Source organism: Sus scrofa, chromosome 9, assembly GCF_054392235.1.
Source record: "Sus scrofa isolate SSC_HxYL_T2T_F1_AM1 chromosome 9, Sscrofa_HxYL_maternal_Yorkshire_Landrace_v2.0, whole genome shotgun sequence".
Lineage (NCBI taxonomy): Eukaryota > Metazoa > Chordata > Mammalia > Artiodactyla > Suidae > Sus > Sus scrofa.
The window spans coordinates 75828826-75849536 of record NC_139391.1 but is presented as its reverse complement, the minus strand read 5'-3'; the positions used below and the strand labels follow the sequence as shown (position 1 = coordinate 75849536).

Here is a 20711-nt window from a genome sequence, read left to right as displayed (position 1 = left end):
AGAAACAGGACCCCAGCCCAACAACCGCAGGGAACTGACTTTTGCAACCTATCTAAATCAGGCTGGACATAGATTCTCCCCAAGAGCCTCCAGACAGAGACCAGGCTACCAACACCTTGATTTTGGCCTCATCAGACATAAATCAAAAAAACCAGCCAAGTCCATCCAGACTTCTCGCCAACAGGAGAGATAAGACATTTTGCAGTCATTTGTTCCGGCTGCAGAACCCAAATTGGCCCTTTTATACTGTGGAGAAGCAGGAGAGCTTCTTCTGTTCACACTTCTAGGACCTGTTTTAGGGAACAGCTCAAGAAAGCCTGATTCTATCATCCTCCTTTTAGGGAAATGAGCAGCCCAGCTGCTCTTGGAAACTCTGTGCTGCTTCAGCAGCCTGGTTGGGTTTTATCCCTTAATGAGCTGGATGGCAGAAGGAAGGTTTTAGCCGCACCAGAAGTGTGTACTTTTGGATGAGAGTCCAACACATAATATGAAAGGATGAAAAACAATGGCTGTTGCCAACTCTCAAGCCTGGCACAGAATGCCAATTAGCAGGAGAGAAGATGGGTAGTTTCTGTCTATCAGAAGGGGAACAAAAATCTTGTGCCTGAAAGATAGCAAACAGCATGGGGCCTGCCCTTGGCCCCCACCAGGGGTTATTAATGTCAGAGAATTCTTTGCTATGAAAAGGAAGACACGGACGAAGTCTGGCAACAACATAAAACAAGAGGGGATAATTTCCTGGGGCAGTGGGGGCTGTGTGGAATGGGTGACAAATCCCGGAGCAGGGTCTGAGTGGCAGGCCTGTCATCTCTAGTACTTATGTTGTCACAAACCTGCCTTTATCCCATTGCACATTAGCCAGCGGTCACAGGAGAGGGCGCCATGGATGGTGTGGGTGGTCAGCCTCCTGCAAACATTATTCCCCAGGTTCCTACTCCATTCCAGCTCTCCCATGGTTGATAATCTGGACCAGAAGTGACTGGCATCAGGTCTCAAAAGAGATCTCCCAACCCAAAGGCATAGTGAGGACAAAATAAAATCAGGCATTGATAACCCCACTTGACTATCACAGCTTTGGGGTTTATTTTTGCTTTTATTTATTTTTTTTCAAGGCCACACCTGTGACATTCAGAAGTTCCTGGGCTAGGGATCGAATCAGAGCTGCAGCTGAGGTCTATGCCACAGCCATGGCAACACTGGATCCGAGCCGCATCTGAGACCTACACAGCAGCTTGCAGCAACACCTGATCCTTAACTCACTGAGTGAGGCCAGGGATCGAACCCGCATCCTCACAGACACTATGTTGAGTTCTTAACCCGCTGAGCCATGAAGGGAATTCCTACATCAGGGCTTTTTAAATGATAGTATTTCTTTCATAAGATTCACTTTGGGGTATACCTTCCAAGTTGTAGTTCTCAATAGCATAGATCATTTGACCTCCGTATGTTTTTACTTCAAGCTATAAAAAGGAGATGACAACATCTGCCTTGACTACATCCCAAGATTGTTATAAGGATATAAAGATGTGACCACTTATATGAAAGTCAATTCTATATCACAAATTCTATATCACAAAGGTTTATTCTTACTACCACCTCTGCGACAGCCAGGACTACAGGTTAACGAGTGTATGTTAGGCCTTCAACCAGGAATGTCTCCGTGGTATCACAGTTATGCTGTTGCTCCTACTAGTTATTGGGACTAAGGATTTGGCAGATTTGTTAGCTTTCTCTTTGTCCTCCTGGTACCTGCCTCTGACTAGTGCCTTTTTGGACAGATCTTTATGCCGTGTCTTTTCTGACTCCCATCGGAGTCCGGAAAGCACCTCCTATTTGAGGACCTCCTCTTTTTCCCCTTTAAGATCCCCTCTTCAATTTTCTAGAAGAACTGCTCTCTGTTCAGTGGCAAGGGCTTTAACAAATCAGATAAACATCACACCTACATAATGCTTTCAGTAACTGAGCTAAGGCTTCATTCTTATGAAACTGAATGGCCCCAGGAATGGCTCTGGATTGCAGTTTCTAAGCAGGCAGGTGAGACTTTGGGGCCTGCAAACAATACCATGGGTGGGTGTCCAAGGTCAGGACAAGAGGCCTGCTTGGCAAATCGGATTGTCCATGTGTTCAAAACATTTCCAAGGGTGTGATGAGGAACTACACCCCACGTAGCCTCTCAGCACAGAACTCAAAGCCCAGGGCTGTGCAGTTGACAACTGCAAGCTCCATCTCAGCCTCTGAGTGAAGAGAAAGGAATTCCAAAATGTCTGCTTTAGTGTCTGCTTTAGAGCTTGACACCCTAATAAACCCATCCCTTAAAAAGGACACTGATGATGTAAAGAATAATTGCTTTGAAAATATCGTAAGAAATCTCCAGGCACTAAATAAACAGAAACTGTTACTTTGAAGTATATAAAATTATAAGAAAAATGATCAACAATGAAAAAAAAAGTGTCAAACTGGATGATTTTAAGATCTGGCTCAACTCAACTGCTCCCCCTACTGTCAATAACTGTTCTTAACTTCCTCTAATGTTTCTAAAGCCAACTGGCAGAGAAACTGAAAGACTGAACGTTGCAGCATATTATTATTTTCGAAAATTTTAGATCAATTTAGAACAATAGGGAAGAGTACAAAAAATGGATTTTCTTTCTTGAGAAGGCATCTATTTAAACATTAATGGACTGCAATCCGCTATGACAAGAAAAATATAACAGAGAATCAGCGATATAAATATACAGAGAAAAATTTGTTATTCCTCTAAATATTATTTTAAGTACATTATGTTTTACGCACATGTAACACAACTATCCAGCGAGTCATCTTTAAAATATGTTTTGGAAGTTAGTCATCGAATTAGATAAAATATTCAAGGCAAGTTCAAGAACACCAAATTAGAAAACACTTCTAGAGATCCTAAATTAGGGTTTGTGACTCTGCTGGTATGTTCCAATACATGCAGGTAAATGTTTTCTTCTCTATTTTTGCCTTTCAATAAGGGCAGTCTCATTACAATGTCTCTGAATTTATCGTACATCTTAAAGTGTCATCTGTTTTTGATTCTTAGGAGAAATCCAGTTGGGCTTACTAACAAGAATTATAAGCAGGACTAGAGCACGTGGGTAGAGCAAGGCTGGCTACACCTGTTCAAAGTCTGTGGACATGCTTTGCTTTCTCAGCCATGAGCTATGTTTTCCAAGTCTGTTCTCTGTGACTTTGCGGCTTATCCTTACTTCTCTTTTTTGATACTTTCCAACCTCCAAAATTGTTCAGCTGCTAAAAAGTTCCAAAACAAGCAAATGTGCTCCTGGAATCCTACCCTTAACATTGCTGGACAGTATATACTAAGGCTTCTTCTCCAGCCAAAATAATAAAAGATCTTTTAAGTGGCTGAAATTCTTGGTTGATTGCACATACATGCCAATGTCAGACAACTATAAATAGAGAGATTGGGAAGAAAAATAGGGAGAGTCTTTATAACTCCAAGGAAATGAAATGGAATGTTTTGAAGGCCATCAGAAACAGAACATGTATTTATAAAATTAAGATTTATCTTCCTTTAGTCCAAAATCTCCTTCAAGCAGAAGGGAATCCATATGGATCATGCACTTGCAGTAGGAGGGAATAAAAGGACTTTCTTTTCTTTATTAATATGTATTTACTATTCTCAATCCTGTAATTAAGACTTCTCCTTTATATTATCCTTTTGAGTTTAGATATCTGATGGATCTTTTGATATTCTTCTCCTACCACTGCTTTGTTTCCCCAGAATACTAAAAATCCTTCAAAGGATAAAATTACGCTCATGGTTACTGGTATAAATGAAGTCAGCAGGGAACTGCATGGGTGTTACCTAGGGCAGACTTGGCCCCAAAATAAACTGGGTCGCTTGCTACAGCTGTTCAAAGAGACTTGAGGATTCATTTCTCAAGAAATTCTTACTCTCTTAGTCAGGTTAACATATCCACTGGCTTCAACAGCTGTGCTAAAACACATTTGTAAAGACATTACTCAATTTTGAACAGTGACTTAACTTTTGTATATTAACCTGCTCATCTTATATTAGCCTATTTAAACTGAATTCAAATTAGTTCTTGCAAATGAATTCACTTTATTTTGAACCTATTACTGCTGTACAGGAGAATTTACCAGTTGTTTTGGTTTCGTAATTGTGCTATAGACAAGCAAATTAGTTAGTGGCAATGGAGAAAGCTAGCACTTGCTTAATAGCTCTTAAATGCAATTCTTCTGAATCTAGACCCCATTCTAAAGTGAGAAAGTGAGAGGTTTTGAAATGTTGATGATGGTTACAAGGTCACAAGTCCATGTGGAAGAAGAATCAATATTATAATTAATGTCTCCGAATTCTCTCTTCTCTCTAAATTGCAACGGGTTCGAACTGGCTGGAGGCTATATCTTTGCTTTAAGGATTCAGTACATAACATATACCAGAAAGTCATATTTTTATAATATATTTAGTGATGATTTTATTACTTAGTATTTTCTGAAATAAATCCTTAAGGCAATTAAAAAAAAAAAAAAGACTACAGGGATTTGAAAATAGCATGGTTCCAAACAAGTCATGTTTATAATTTTAAAGCCTTACTTCAAGCTCAGCTTTTAATATTTTTCCTGAAATATTTTTATAGTAATCTAAGGATGGAACTCTGTTAAATGACTTTAATTCTAGGTTTTTAAAAAGCATATGTGATGGAGAAATTTTTTAAAAAATATATTAACTACAATTCTATCAACTGATTTAAAAGACTTTACATAAAAATGTAATATTTCCTTCAATATTTTAGACCTTGTTTTTGGCTGAAAAACGTAAATCTATGTTCATGGAAAATGAAAACAATATATATCTCTGAAGTGCTATCTTTTAGCAGCAGCATTCTTACTTAATAAAAAATCATATTCTGAAGAATTCTCATTTGCCCTTAAAATTAAAAGCATATTTAATGATTCTAATATATTTTAAGAAAAATTCAGAGATGGAGAACAATGCACACAGGATTAAAAATCTAAAGCAGCAAGACCAGAGGATCATGCAGCCTGAATTTTGCCAATGAAATTAACAACTTCTATTGCAACATGACCAGTACCTCTCAGAGAAAAGAGAAGCATCCAGTCCTAGGTGGTCAGAATGAAGTAGAGCAGTGCAAAGCTCAAATACTACTGCAATTGTCTTTTTTTTTTTTGGAAAGACATGAGATAACCTATTTTCTCCTGAGACAGAGAAAATGGACAAAAGTGTCTTCTCTGAGAGGCATCCCACTAGTCGCTACGAAATGGTTGAACAAGAAAGCCCATTCATCTGGGCACACAGATGGTAGGTGCTGAATACAACTGCAAAGATGAACAACTGGAATGGGCCAGGGGTAAATGCTCTGAGGTCACATGTGTAAGAGGACAGTGGAGGAAGATTCATTGTGTGTAGAGCTCCCCCTTCCACACCCTATCTTCTGTAGACTCTTCTAAATGGATAAAAATTGCCATTTATTTTCCTGGGCCATTTAGAGGACATTCTTAGCTCTGTCCCCCTGAAGGAAGGAAACAGGAGGTAAGCTAAATTGGAGGCTCTTCTCCACAAATGCTATTCTGTGTACATTTGCCAGATTTTCCTGTTACTTCAGAGATAGGGTTAGAAATTCAACTGTCTTATCAAAAATTGTTTTATAAAGTGGCTACCTAGTTGGACAAAATTTTTGAGCAATCATGAGAAATGTGTTTGACCACTTAATTAAGGCAGGAACTGTATACTGTATATATTACCTGGCATGTGAAAGCACTTAATTAAAATAAGTTAGACCACTGATGAGTGAAGTTAGGGTGGAGGGGTATTAAAGGGCAGGGGAAACACAGAATGTTCCCTTCTAGCTGAGGACCTTTTATTCCCAGGGAAAAGTCGAGATAGTAAGAACTGACCCTTATTGTGGGGGGGCAGGGATCAAGATGGAGGAGGAGTAGGATGTGGCACTCACCTTCTCCCACAAACACACCCAAAAAAAAAAAAAAAAAATCTGCATGTAGAACAACTTGGATAGAACATCTACTGCATGCTGGCAAAAGACCTTAAACCCCCCAAAAGGGCAAGAAACCCTCCACATAACTGGATAGAACAAATTAAAAAAAAAAAAAGAGAGAAAGATAGAGGAAAAAATAAATAAATAAAAGGAATCAGGACAGGACCAGCACTCCTGAGAGGCAGCTGTGAAAGAGGAAAGAAATCCAGACCCTGAGGAGGCCACGGTCCTGGTGGGGGAGCCTCAAAGCCTGAGAGAAAAGCACAGCAGCTGGACTGAGGAGGGCAAAGTAGAGAGAGAGCCGCACAGACCACTGAAACCACCGCCCTTGGACACAAGAGCCTGAGACACTCAGGTGGGGGCTGGGAGCTGAGACTCAGGCTTTGGAGGTCAGTTCTGGGGAGAGGACTAGGGTTGGTTGTGTGGAGACAGCTGAGGGGCTAGGGAGTGGTGAGCCATGGGCTGGGGAGCAAAGCACCATAGCCTACAGAGCACAGGAGGATGCTTGGGCCCATAGGAGGAGTAGGGCACCATTGCTGGGGAGGGCAAGAGGAGGAGCAGCAAGACATCCACAGGAATATCTATCTCTGCACATGCAGGCTCTCAGGAAGTGGGGCAGCTCTTGCTCGGGCTATGGGTGGTGGGGGAAACCACCACCATCTTAGATGCCAGAGGTTGGCATGGCCTGACACCACTAGAGGTCCATGAACTGGCACGACATGAGGCCCCAGTCACCTCAGGGGTTGCCGCAGAGGAGGGCACTGCAACTGAGTGCCACTTATTGTTGCTCTCACTTACCTGGGAATGTACACAACCTGCTGCTGCTACTGCCAAAGGCTCTGGGTGCTGCCTATATCTTGCTGAGGATCACTGCCACTTCCCAGAGCCCTATAACTAGGAACAGCCTGTGCCGCCTTCCTGTGGGTCCTCGCCACCCTCAAAAGTTCAGCAAGCAGGCACTATCCATTGCCTCCATCTCCCTGGAAGCATGCACAGGCCTTACACCAGCAGACCCCCTATCAAGGGGATAACAGCCTGTGCACACTGAGAAAAGAGACAGCAAGTATCCAAAACAAAAGCAGCCCACAAGCCAAAAAAAGGTAAATCCTCACAAACTACCCAGGGGCACTCTTGTATATAAATAGCCCTCCAAGACTACAGTGGTTGTTTTCCCTAAACTCACAGAATAAGGAAAATATAAGCAAAAGAAGAAGCTCAGGAACTATTCCCAGTTAAGTGAACAAGAGAATTCCCCTGAAGGAGCAAACAATGAAACAGACCTCTACAGTCCAACAGACACCAAGTTCAAAAAGGAGATTAGCAAAAATTCTGAAGGAATTAAGAGCAGATATGAACAGTAATGCAGACTACTTTAGAAAGGAATGAGAAAATATAAGGAGGAGCCAAGAAAAATTAAAAAACTCATTTGCAGAGATGCAAGCTGAGTTAAAGGTACTAAAGAACTGAATGAATAATGAAGAGGAATGAATAAGTGACTTGGAAAATAGAATAATGGAAATCACCCAATCAGGACAGCAGACAAAATACCAAATGAAAAAACATGAAAGCAATATCAGAAATCCATGGGATAATACAAAGCAGGGCAATCTATGCATAAGAGGAATTCCAGAAGGAGAAGAAAAAGAAATGGGGATTGAAAATATATTTGAAGAAATTATGGCCGAATTTTCCAAATCTAAAGGAAATAGATATCAAGATACAGGAATCAGAGAGGGCCCCAAACAAGTTGAAACCAAACTGACTGACATCAAGACATATTATAATAACAATGGCAAAAGTTAAAGATAAGGAAATAATTCTAAAGGCAGCAAGAACAAAACAAAGGATTAATTACAAGGGAACCCCATAAGGCTAACAGCTGACTTCTCTACAGAAACACTACAGGCCAGAAGAGAGTGGCAAGGTAATACAAAGTTATACACAGGGGAAATTTGCAGCCTAGAATACTCTACCCAGCAAGAATATCATTTAAAATAGAAGGAGAAATAAAGAATTTCCCCAACAAACAAAATTAAAAAAATACAGCAATACCAAACCCATTCTAAAAGAAATACTGAAAAGGCTCCTCTAAATAAAAAAGGAGTAAGAAGATACGGGATGGAGGAAATCACAACTGGAAAGCAATCACTTAAATAAGCCAGTATACAGATCTAAAAGGAAAAAAAACTATTTGTAAAAGTGATGATAAACACAAGGAATAGCCAAAGGATAAACATGAAAATGTTAAAAAGGACATCAAAATCATAAAATGTGGGCAAGTAAAGAAAGTACAGATTTTTTTTTAGAAAGTGTTTGAGCCTATATGACTAATAGGTTAAAGCAAGCAGATATAGAAAGGGGTTAACATACTTTAAAAAACAGGGCAACCACAAATCAAAGCCAAACAATACATTCACAAAAAATAAAAGAAGAGGACACAAGCATAATATAAAAGGAAATTACCCAAACAAAAAAAGAAAGGAACAAAGGAGAGACATCGAATCAACTGGAAAACAAAGTTTAAAATAGCAATAAATACGTATTTATCAATAATTACCTTAAATGTCAATGGACTGAATGCTCCAATCAAAAGACAAAGAGTGGAAGACTGGATTAAAAACACAGCCTACAATATGCTGCCTAGAAGAGACTCACCTTAGGGAAAAACACAAATATAAATTGAAAGTGAGGGGATGGAAAAAGATATTTCATGTGAATGGAAATGAGAGGAAAGAGGGAATCCCAATACTCATATCAGACAAAATAGACTTTAAAACAAAGGCCACAAAGAAATACAAAGAAGGACACTATTTAATGATAAAAGAATAAATTCGAGAAGTTATTACACTTGACAATAATATATGCCCCTAATAAAGGAATGTTCAAATAGATACAACAAATACTGACAGACATAAAATAAGAAATTGATTGGGAATGCAATAATAGTAGGAGACTTTAACACCCTGCTCACATCAATGGACAGATCCTCTAGACAGAAAATCAATAAGGCAACAGGGTTCCTAAATGACACAATAGAGCAGTTAGACTTAATTGATATTTTCAGGACATTAAATCCAAAAAAATCTGTAAGAATACACATCCTTTTCAAGTGCACAATGGAACATTCTCGAGGACTGATCACATACTGGGGCACAAAAATAACCTCAACAAATTTAGGAGTATAGAGATTATTTCAAACACCTTCTCTGATCACAATGCCATGAAACTAAAAATTAACCACAGGTAAAGAAATGGGAAAAAATGGACTACACGGAGACCAAACAACATGCTACTAAAAAAACCCATGGGTCAAGTAGGAAATCAAAAGGGAAATTAAAAAAAAAGATACCTCAAGACAAATAATGAAAACACAACCATTCAAAATCTATGGGATGCCACAAAAGCTGTTCTTAGAGGGAAGTTCAGAGCAATAGAGGCCTTCCTCGGAAAAGAAGAAATACTTAAATAAATAACTTAACGTACTACCTAAAAGAGTTAGAAAAATAAGAAAAAACAAAACCTAAAGTCAGCAGAAGGAAAGAAATCATAAAGATCAGTGAGAAATCAACAAAACAGAGATTCAAAAAACAGTAGAAAAATTTAATAAAATCAAGAACTGGTTCTTGGAAAGGGTAAACAAAATTGACAAACTTCTGGCCAGACTCTCCAATAAGAAGAGAGAACCCAAATAAGCAAAATAAGAGATGAAAAAGGAGAAATCTCAACAGATACTGCAGAAATACAAAAAAACTGCAAGAGAACACTGTGAACAATTATATGCAAACAAATTTGACAACTTAGAAGAAATGGACAATTTTCTAGAAACATACAGCCCACCAGAACAGAAGAAATAGATCCTTTGAACAGACCAATCACTACAAATGAAACTGAATATGTAATAAAAACATTCCCTACCAATAAAGGTGCAGGACCAGATGGCTTCACAGGCAAATTCAGCTAAACATACAAAGAACTTATACCCATCTTTCTTAAACTTTTCCAAAAGGCTGAAGAAGAGGGGATATTCCCAAAGACATTCTATGAAGCCACCATTATTCTAATACCAAACTCAGACAAAGATACTACCCCAAAAAAATTACAGGCCAATATCTTTGATGAATACAGATGCTAAAATTCTCAACAAAATTTTAGCCAAACAAATCCAGCAACACATATAAAAGATCATACACCACAACCAAGTGGGATTCATCCCAAGTTCACAAGGATGTTTCAACATGTGCAAATAAGTCAACATCGGATGCTACAATAACAAAAGACAAACTAAAAACCACATGGTCATCTCAACAGATGCAGAAAAAGCATTTGACAAAATCCAACATCCATTCCTGATTAAAAACTCTTAACAAAGTGGGTACAGAAGAAATATAACATAAAAAATGCAATTTACAGCAAACCCACAGCCAATATAATACTCAATGGAGAAAAGCTGAAAGCCTTCCTGCTAAAATCTGGAACAAGACAAGGATGCCAACTCTCACCACTATTATTCAACACAGTATTGGAAGTCCTAGCCACAACAATTAGACAAACAAAAGAAATAAAAGGTATTCAAATTGGAAAAAAGAGGTAAAATTGTCACTTTATGCAGATGAAATACTATATGTAGAAAACTCTAAGGACTCCACACAAAAACTACTTGAATTGATCAATGAATTCAGCTGAATTTCTGTATGCTAACAATGAAATATAAGAAAAAGAATATAAAAATACAATATTTTTTAAATTCACACCCCCCAAAATTAAATACCTAGGAATAAACCTGACCAAGGAGATGAAAGACTTATATGCTAAGAACTGTAAGACATTAATCAAAGGAATTAAAGAGGACTCAAATAAATGGAAAGATATTCCATACTCCTGGATTGGAAGAATTAATATCATTAAAATGGCCATACTACGCAAAACAATCTATAGATTCTATGCAATCCCTATCTAATTACCCATGACATTTTCCATAGAACTAGAACAAACAATCCAAAATTTTGTATGGAACCATAAAAGACCCAGAAGCACCAAAGCAATCCTGAGGAAAGGGTGGAGGGGAAGAAGCAGGAGGCATAACTCTCCTAAACTTCAGGCGATATTACAAAGCTACAGTAATGAAGACAGTAGGGTACTGATACAAAAACAGACATACGGACCAATGGAACAGAATAGAGAACCCAGAAATAAACCCAGACACCTATGGTCAATTTATCTTCAACAAAGGAGGCAAGAATATAAAATGGGAAAAAGATAGTCTCTTCAGCCAGTGGTGCTGGGAAAACTGGACAGCTGCATGTAGATCAATAAAACTAAAACACACCCGCATACCAGACACATAAATAAACTCGAGATGGCTTAAAGACTTAAACACAAGACAAGGCACCATAAAACTCCTAGAAGAGAACACAGGCAAAACGTTCTCTGACATCAACCTTACAAATATTTTCTTAGGTCAGTCTCCCAGGGTAATGAAATAAAAGCAAAAATAAACCAACAGGACCTAGTCAAACTGACAAGCTTCTGCACAGCAAAGGAAACCATAAAAAAAAAAAAAAATAGACAACCTACAGACTGTGAGAAAATAGTTTCAAATGATGCAACTGACAAGGGCTTAATCTCCAAAATATACAAACAACAGCAAAAGAACAAGCAACCTGATTGAAAAAATGGGTAGAAGACCTGAATAGACATTTCTCAAAAAAAAAGATATATATATATATATATATATATATGGCCAACAAGTACATGAAAAAATGCTCAAAATCACTAATTACTCAAGAAATGCAAATCAAAACTACAATGAGGTACCACTTCACACCAGTCAGAACGGTTATCATTAACAAGCCTACAAATAACAAATGCTGGAGAGTGTGGAGAAAACAGAATGCTCCTACACTGTTGGTGGGAATGTAAATTTTGACACAACCATTATGGAAAACAATATGGAAGTACCTTAGAAAACTAAATATCAAACTCCCATATGACCCAGCAATCCCACTCTTGGGTACATATCAGGACAAAACTTTCCTTCAAAAAGACACATGTACCTGCATGTTCACTGCAGCACTATTCACAATAGCCAAGACATGGAAACAACCTAAATGTCCATCAACAGATGAATAGATTAAGAAGATGTGGTACATATACACATGGACTACTACTCAGCCATAAAAAGAACGACATAATGCCATTTGCAGCAACATGGATGGAACTAGAGACTCTCATACTAAGTGAAATAAGTCAGAAAGAGAAAGACAAATACCATACGATATCACTTATATCTGGAATCTTACATACAGCACAAATGAACCTTTCCACAGAACTGAAACTCATGGACTTGGAGAACACATTTGTGGTTGCCAAGGGGGAGGGGGCAGTGAGAGGGACTGACTGGGAGTCTGGAATTAATAGATGAAAACTATTTCCCTTGGAGTGGATAAGCAATGAGATCCTGCTGTATAGCAAAGGGACTAGTGACTATATCTAGTCACTTATTATGGAACATGATGGAGGATAATGTGAAAAAAAGAATGTATATATAGATATGTGTGTGTGTGTGTGTGTGTGTGTGTGTGTGTGTGACTGGATCACTTTGCTGTACATTAGAAACTGAGAGAATACTATAAACCACTTACAATGGAAAAAATAAAAATCATTATAAAAAAAGAGAGAAAGCAAAAAAAAAGAACTACCATATGACCCAGTAATCCCACACCTGGGCATATATCCAGACAAAAATTTCATTCAAAAAAATATATGGGAGGTTACATTGGGGGGCAGCAGAAACGAATCCAACTAGGACCCATGAGGTTGTGGGTTCAATCCCTGGTCTCGGTCAGTGGGTTAAGGATCTTGCGTTGCCGTGAGCTGTGGTGTAAGTTGCACACATGGCTTGGATCTGGCATTGCTGTGGCTGTGGTGTAGGAAGGCAGCTGCAGCTCCATTAAACCCCTACCCTGGGAACCTCCATATGCCATGGGTGTGGCCCTAAAAGAGGGAAAAAAGAAAAAAAAAGACATATGCACCCTTACATTCACCACAGCACTATTTGCAATATTCAAGACATGGAAACAACCTAAATGTCCATCAACAGATGAATGGATTAAGAAGATGTGGTACATATACACAACAGAATACTATTCAACCATAAAAAAGAACGACATAATGCCATTTGCAACAACATGGATGGAACTAGAGACTCTCATGCTAAGTGAAGTCAGAAAGAGAAAGACAAATACCGTATGGTATCACTTAAGTGTAGAATCTAAAATATGGCAAAAATGAACCTACCTACAGAACAGAAACAGACTCATAGACATAGAGAACAGACTTGTGGTTGCCAAGGAGGTAGGGGGAGGTAGTGGGATAGACTGGGACTTTGGAGTTAGCAGTTTCAAACTATTGCATTTAGAATGGACAAGCAATGAGGTCCTGCTGTATGGCGCAGGGAGCTGTATCCAATCACTTGTGATAGAACATGACAGTAGATGATGTAAGAAAAAGAATGTGTATATATGTATAACTTGGTCACTTTGCTGTACAGCAGAAATTGACAGAACACTGTAAATCAAGTGTAATAATAATAAAAAAAGAGAACTGACCCTTCAAATAGCAAATGCAAAGCCTTGTGTTAGACAAAAATAATTATACCTGTGTGTTCTTCTAAGTATGAATTTCATCTAAATAAATTCTCAAGTCTTTCAAAATAATCCACTAAAAACTTTAATGTATTCATTCCATGAGTTCCTCATATAAGCTGTCTGCTGTTTATCTACTGAAAGCACTGGGATTAAAGGCATTTTTTTATAAAAAGTTTTTCTGATTTTTCCCATAATTGAGTGTCCAAAATTAAACATGAAAACAGTAAAAAGGAAGACTTTAACACTAAATTTCCCATAGACAGAATTTTGTACTGACAAATTACAATTCATTTAATCAAAGCAGTTCCAGATACCCTTTCCCCCTAACAATGCTTGAAATGTGATGCTTACAATCAGAGGGGAGTGACTCAAATTGCTTCCCAACTTTCAACGATTTACTAACAGCTTGGGTTGCAGTAAAAGACCTGTGAATAACTTAAGAATCCCAGACCTTCATATGTCATCAAATTTCAAAATCAACAAATAAAGCAATTTCAACAAGATCCAATGAGAGAAAAGAAATTAAATAAACAGAGTATATATATCCCAACTGATATATGTACTTAGTTTCCCAATAAACCTCAAGGGAAAAAGAGGCAGGCAAAAAATTGGAAAGATCAGTTTTATCTAGTTCAAGGGGTGTCTCCAACGTTATTTAGATTAGAAATGACTTTGTTATATTGCACTTAAGAAATGCTGTTTTGCTGATGCTAAAACATTTCTCGGAAACTGGTTAGAAGAAGAGTGACCACAATGAATTTCAGGATTTACAACTCTGAAGCAATACTCCCTCAATCTGGGAACCCAAACTCACACAACAGTGTTGGTAGCTGGCATGCAGTTAGGGCTTAATAACTGTGTAATGGTTAACTGAACAAAAAATCGATGATTGGATGAAAGAACATCATGACAAACATCAGCAGAGTTGTTAAAATTAAAAGAGAGAAAAAGAGAACGAATAAAATCTGTATTTAAAAAAACTTACTTATTCCATGCTTGTCTAAGGTTTTTAGAGCTGTACAGGGTAAAGCGTTCTGAAATGAAAAAGAAAAATGATAAACAATCTTTGTTTTAAGTGTTTATATTGCCAGTATGTTTTTTTTTTAAAGAAACCCAACAATTTCTAAAAAGTCAGTGTTCTAGTTAGCCATAGTAGGTCTTCACTTTAGATTGAGCAGTTACAAAAAGTAAAACAGGAAGCTCAACATTTTAAACAAAGAAGCATTGTTTTCTTTTTTTTTTTTTTGTCCAGTGTGATTTTGTTTCATAATATTGTTTCTCAGTGATTATTTCATAGAATAACTAAGTTTCATCGGGTTGAAAAAAAAGTGGAAATTCCAAATCTCCAAACTATAGGTAGGTTTAGAGAAGAATACTGATATGTCCAGTGAGACCTGCTGTTTTCTCTATGAAGATGTCACTGACCAAACAAGGTAACATCAGCTCTCCTTTCTTACATTCTATGGTATTTAAACATACTCAAAACTAAACCAATCAAAGTCCTATAGTGTATACTGATATTTACCATTGAATAATTTTTGGTATATTTAAAAACCAGAACATGTTTGTTTTACCAAGTTAAACAATAACTTAGCACAGAATTATGTTTCTGCTCCCCATTTTCACTCCTGAGGACATGGCAACTGTTAATGACTTGGTATGTTTCTTTCTACATATTTCTTTATGTTTATAAATAAAAACATCCATATATACAAATACATATTCTATTTTAATTTTAAATGAATTGTACAATAAATATTCTCAAATTATTAGGCATTTAAAATATACATTGAATAGTTCTTCAAGTTAAAAAATATATGTAACAATCATTTTAAACCCATGTAATATTCCACAGGATAGAAATAAATACATTATTTGACCATTCTCCAAATGACGACAATTTTTTCCAGTCCCATTTTCCTTAAAAACAGTGCTTCAATAAGTAATCCTTGCAAATCCATATACACTGATAATTTTTTTTTTTTTTTGTCAAATAAAGTCCTCACAATACAACTGCTTGGCAAATGGTATGTACATTTTACAGCTTAACAGAGGCCCACAGATTACTTTTCATTTTCCCATTAGTGAAAAAAAAAAATAATGTCTCTTTTACGCTATGCAGTCCTGGGATGCAATAATCATTCAACTTACACAAATCAATAAGTCTAATATATCATATTAATAAATGAAAGATAAAAACCACATGATCATCTCAACAGATGAAGAAAAACACTGGACAAAATTCAACATCAATTCACAGAAAAAATTACATGGAGACTAAACAACATGCTAGTAAAAAAACCAATGGGTAAATGAGAAAATCCAGAAGAAAATTAAAAAATACCTAAAGACAAATGAGAATGAAGACACAACCACTCAAAATCTATGGGATGCCACAAAAGCAGTGCTCAGAGGGAAATTCACAGCAATAGAGGCCTTCCTCAAAAAAGAAAAATCTCAAATCAATAACTTAATCCACCACCTAAATGAATTAGAAAAGTAAGAACAAACAAAACCTAAAGTCAGCAGAAGGAAGGATATCATAAAGATCAGAGAGGAAATCAACAAAGTAGAGATTCAAAAAATAATAGAAAAAAATCAATAAAGCCAAGAGCAGATTCTTTGAAAAGGCAAACAAAATTGGCAAACCTCTGGCCAGACTCCCCAAGAAGAAGAGAGGAAAGAAACCAAGTAAACAGGAGTTCCTGTCGTGGCGCAGTGGTTAACGAATCCGACTAGGAACCACGAGGTTGCGGGTTCGGTCCCTGCCCTTGCTCAGTGGGTTATTGATCCGGTGTTGCCGTGAGCTGTGGTGTAGGTTGCAGACGCGGCTTGGATCCCGCATTGCTGTGGCTCTGGCATAGGCCAGTGGCTACAGCTCCGATTTGACCCCTAGCCTGGGAACCTCCATATGCCGCGGGAGCGGCCCAAAGAAATAGCAAAAAAAAAAAAAGAAAAAGAAAAAAAAAGAAAAAGAAAAAAAAAAAGAAACCAAGTAAACAAAATAAGAAATAAAAAAGGAGAAATCACAATGGATACTGCAGAAATTAAAAAAAAACCCACCATAAGAGAATACTATGAACAATTGTATGCCAACAAATTTGACAACCTAGAAGAAATGGACAACTTTCTAGAGATGTACAGCCTGTCAAAACTGAATCAAGAAACAGATCAACTGAATAGACTGATCACTAGAAATGTAATTGAATATACAATAAAAACACTCCCTACAAATAAAAGTCCAGGACCAATTGGCTTCGCAGGCGAATTCTACCAAACATACAAAGAGGAACTTATATCCATCTTCCTTAAACTTTTCCAAAAGGTTGACGAAGAAGGAACACTCCCAAAGACAATTCTATGATGCCACCATCACCCTAACTCTAAAACCAGATAAAGATACCACCAAAAATGAAAACTATAGGCCAATATTTTTGATGAATATAGATGCAAAAATTCTCAACAAAATTTTGAGTTGGATTCTCCAATTTTCAGTTGGATTCTCAACTGAATCCAACAACATATAAAAAACATCATACACCACGACCAAGTGGGATTCATCCCAGGTTCACAAGGATGGTTCGACATATGCAAATCAATCAACATCATATACTACATTCACACACAAAAAAGTCAAAAACCACATGATCATCTCAAGAGATGCAGAAAAAGCATTTGACAAAGTCCAACATCCATTCATGCTAAAAAATCTTACCAAAGTAGCTACAGAGGGAACATACCTTAACATAACCAAAGCCATTTACGACAAACCCACAGCAAATATAATACTCAATGGAGAACAGCTGAAAGCTTTCCCACTAAAATCTGGAATGAGACAAAGATGCCCACTCTCACCACTTTTATTCAACATAGTATTGGAAGTCCTAGCCACAGCAATCAGACAAACAAAAGAAATAAAAGGTATCCAAATTGACAAGGAGGAGTTCCCATTGTGGCGCAGCAGAAATGAATCCAAATAGGAACCATGAGGTTGCAGGTTTGATCCCTGACCTCACTCAGTGGGTTAAAGATCTGGTGTTGCCAAGAACTGTGGTGTAGGTCACAGATGCAGCTCGGATCTGGCACTGTTGTAGCTGTGGTGTAGGCCAGCAGCTGTAGCTCTCATAAGACCCCAAGCCTGGGAATCTCCATATGTCACGGGTGCAGCCCTAAAAAGACAAAAGACACACACACAAAAAAACAAACAAAAACAAAACCAAAACAACAACAACAAAAAACAAATTGGAAGAGAAGAGGTAAAATTGTCACTGTATGCAGATGACGTGATACTATATATAGAAAACCCTAAGGAATTAACCCCAAAACTATTTAAACTGATCAATAAATTCAGAAAAGTAGCAGGATATAATACTAACTTTCAGAAATCAGTCAAATTTCTGTATACTAACAATGAAATATTAGAAAAGGAATCCAAAAATAATACCTTTTGAAATTACACCCCAAAAAATCAAATACCTGGGAATAAACCTGACCAAGGAGGTGAAAAACATACCTACTAAGAACTATAAAACATTCATCAAGGCAACTAAAGAGGATGCAAAGAAATGGAAAGATATTCCATGCTCCTGGGTTGGAAAAATTAGTATCATAAAAGTGGCCATACTACCCAAAGCAATCTACAGATTCAATGCAATCTCTATCAAATTATCCATGATATTTTTCACAGAACTACAACAACCAATCCAAAAATTTATATGGAACCACCAAAGACCCAGAATTGCCAAAGCAATCCTGAGGAACAAAAACATAGCAGGAGGCATAACTCTCTCAGATTTAGGGTAATATTACAAAGCTGCAGTAATCAAGACAGTGTGGTACTGGTACCAAACAGACAGAAAAACAAATGGAACAGAATAGAGAACCCCAAAATAAACCCAGACACCTATGGTCAACTAATCTTTGACAAAGGAGACAAGAACATAAAATGGGAAACAGACAGTCTTTTCAGCAAGTATTGCTGGGAAACCTGGACAGCTGCGTGTAAATCAATGAAACTGGAACACACCCTCACACCATGCACAAAAATAAACTCAAAATGGCTTAAAGAGTTAAACATAAGACAAGACACCATCAAACTCCTAGAAGAAAACATAGGCAAAACATTCTCTGACATCAACTTTACAAATGTTTTCTCAGGTCAGTCTCCCAAAGCAACAGAAATAAAAACAAAAATAAACCAGTGAGACCTAACCAAACTGACAAGCTTTTGCACAGCAAAGGAAACCATAAAAAAAGCAAAAAGACAACTTACAGAATGGGAGAAATAATTTCAAATGATGCAAGTGACAAGGGCTTAATCACTAAATTATACAAACAACTTATACAACTCAACAGCAAAAAAGCCAACAACCCAATGGAAAAATGGGCAAAAGACCTGAAGAGACATTTCTCCAAAGAAGATATGCAGACAGACAACAAGCACATGAAACAATGCTCAACATCCCTGACTATTAGAGAAATGCAAATCAAAACTACTATGAGGTATCACCTCACTCCAGTCAGAATGGCCATCATTAATAAGATCACAAATAGCAACTGCCGGCATGGGTGTGGAGAAAAGGGAACCCCTCTGCACTGTTGGTGGGAATGTCAGTTGGTACAACCACTATGGAAAACAGTACCAAGGTACCTTAGAAAACTATACATAGAACTACCATGCAACACAGCAATCCCACTCTTGGGCATATCCAGGAAAAACTTTCCTTGAAAAAGACACATGCACCTGTATGTTACTTGTAGCACTATTCACAATAGCCAAGACATGGAAATAACCTAAATGTCCACTGACAGATGACTAGATTAAGAAGATGTGGTATATATACACAATGGAATACTACTCAGCCATAAAAAGAATGACATAATGCCATTTGCAGCAACATGGATGGAACTAGAGACTCTCATCCTCAGTGAAATAAATCAGAAAGAGAAAGACAAATACCATATAATATCATTTATATTTGGAATCTAATATACGGCACAAATGAATCTTTCCACAGAAAAGAAAATCAGGGACATGAAGAACAGACTTGTGGTTGCCAAGGGGGAGGGAGAGCACGTGGGATGGATTGAGAATTTGGGGTTAACAGATTCAAACTATTGCCTTTGGAATGGATAAGCAATGAGACCCTGCTGTATAGCACTGGAAACTATATCTAGTCATGTATGATGGAGAATGTTAATGTGAGAAAAAAGAATGTATACATGTATGTATGACTGGGTCAACTTGCTGTATAGTAGAAAATTGACAGGACACTATAAACCAGCTATAATGGAAAAAATAAGAAATCATTATTTAAAACAAAAACAAAAACATCCATTCATGAAAAAAACTCTCAATAAATTGGGTATAGATGGGTATACCTCAACACAATAAAGTTCATACATGACAAGCCCAAAGCTAACATCCTACTCAATGGTGAAAGTTAGAAAGCTTTTCCTCTAAGATTATGAACAACACAAGGTGCCTACTCCCACCATTCTTATTCAACATCATACTGGAAGTCCTAGCCAGAGCAGTCAAGAAAAAAAAAAAGACATCCGAATTGGCAACGAGGTAGTAAAATGTTGCTGTTTGCAGATGATATTTTATATGTAGAGTATCTTAAAGATGCCACCGAGAAAATTATTAGATAAACAAATTCACTCAAGTTGCAAAAATTCAATATACAAAAATCAGTTGCATTTCTATAAACTAAAAATGACCTCTCTGAAAAAGAAAGAAAATAATCCTGCTTATGGCAGAATCAAAAACAATAAAATACCTAGTAATAAATTTAATCAAATAGGTAAAAGAGCTGTACACTAAACACTGTAAGACATTGATTAAAGAAAATGAATAAGACACAAATAAATGGAAAGATATTCCACGGAGTTCCTGTCGTGGCTCAGTGGTTAACCAATCCAACTAGGAACCATGAGGTTGTGGGTTCGATCCCTGGCCTTGCTCAGTGGGTTAAGGATCTGGTGTTGCTGTGAGCTATGGTGTAGGTCACAGACTCGGCTCGGATCCCGCGTTGCTGTG

General features: G+C 37.4%; 1 protein-coding gene across 9 annotated transcripts in view; it reads right to left on the bottom strand.

Moving 5' to 3' along the window:
- The window catches only part of CDK14 (cyclin dependent kinase 14), a 631911-nt gene that overhangs the window by 130761 nt on the left and 480439 nt on the right, over positions 1-20711 (bottom strand). For all 9 annotated transcript variants that reach the window (XM_021102363.2, XM_084976986.1, XM_084976983.1 and 6 more), the window contains one exon: positions 14655-14703. In XM_021102363.2, the coding sequence (XP_020958022.1) occupies positions 14655-14703 (49 nt within the window). The remainder of the gene's footprint in view (positions 1-14654; positions 14704-20711) is intronic.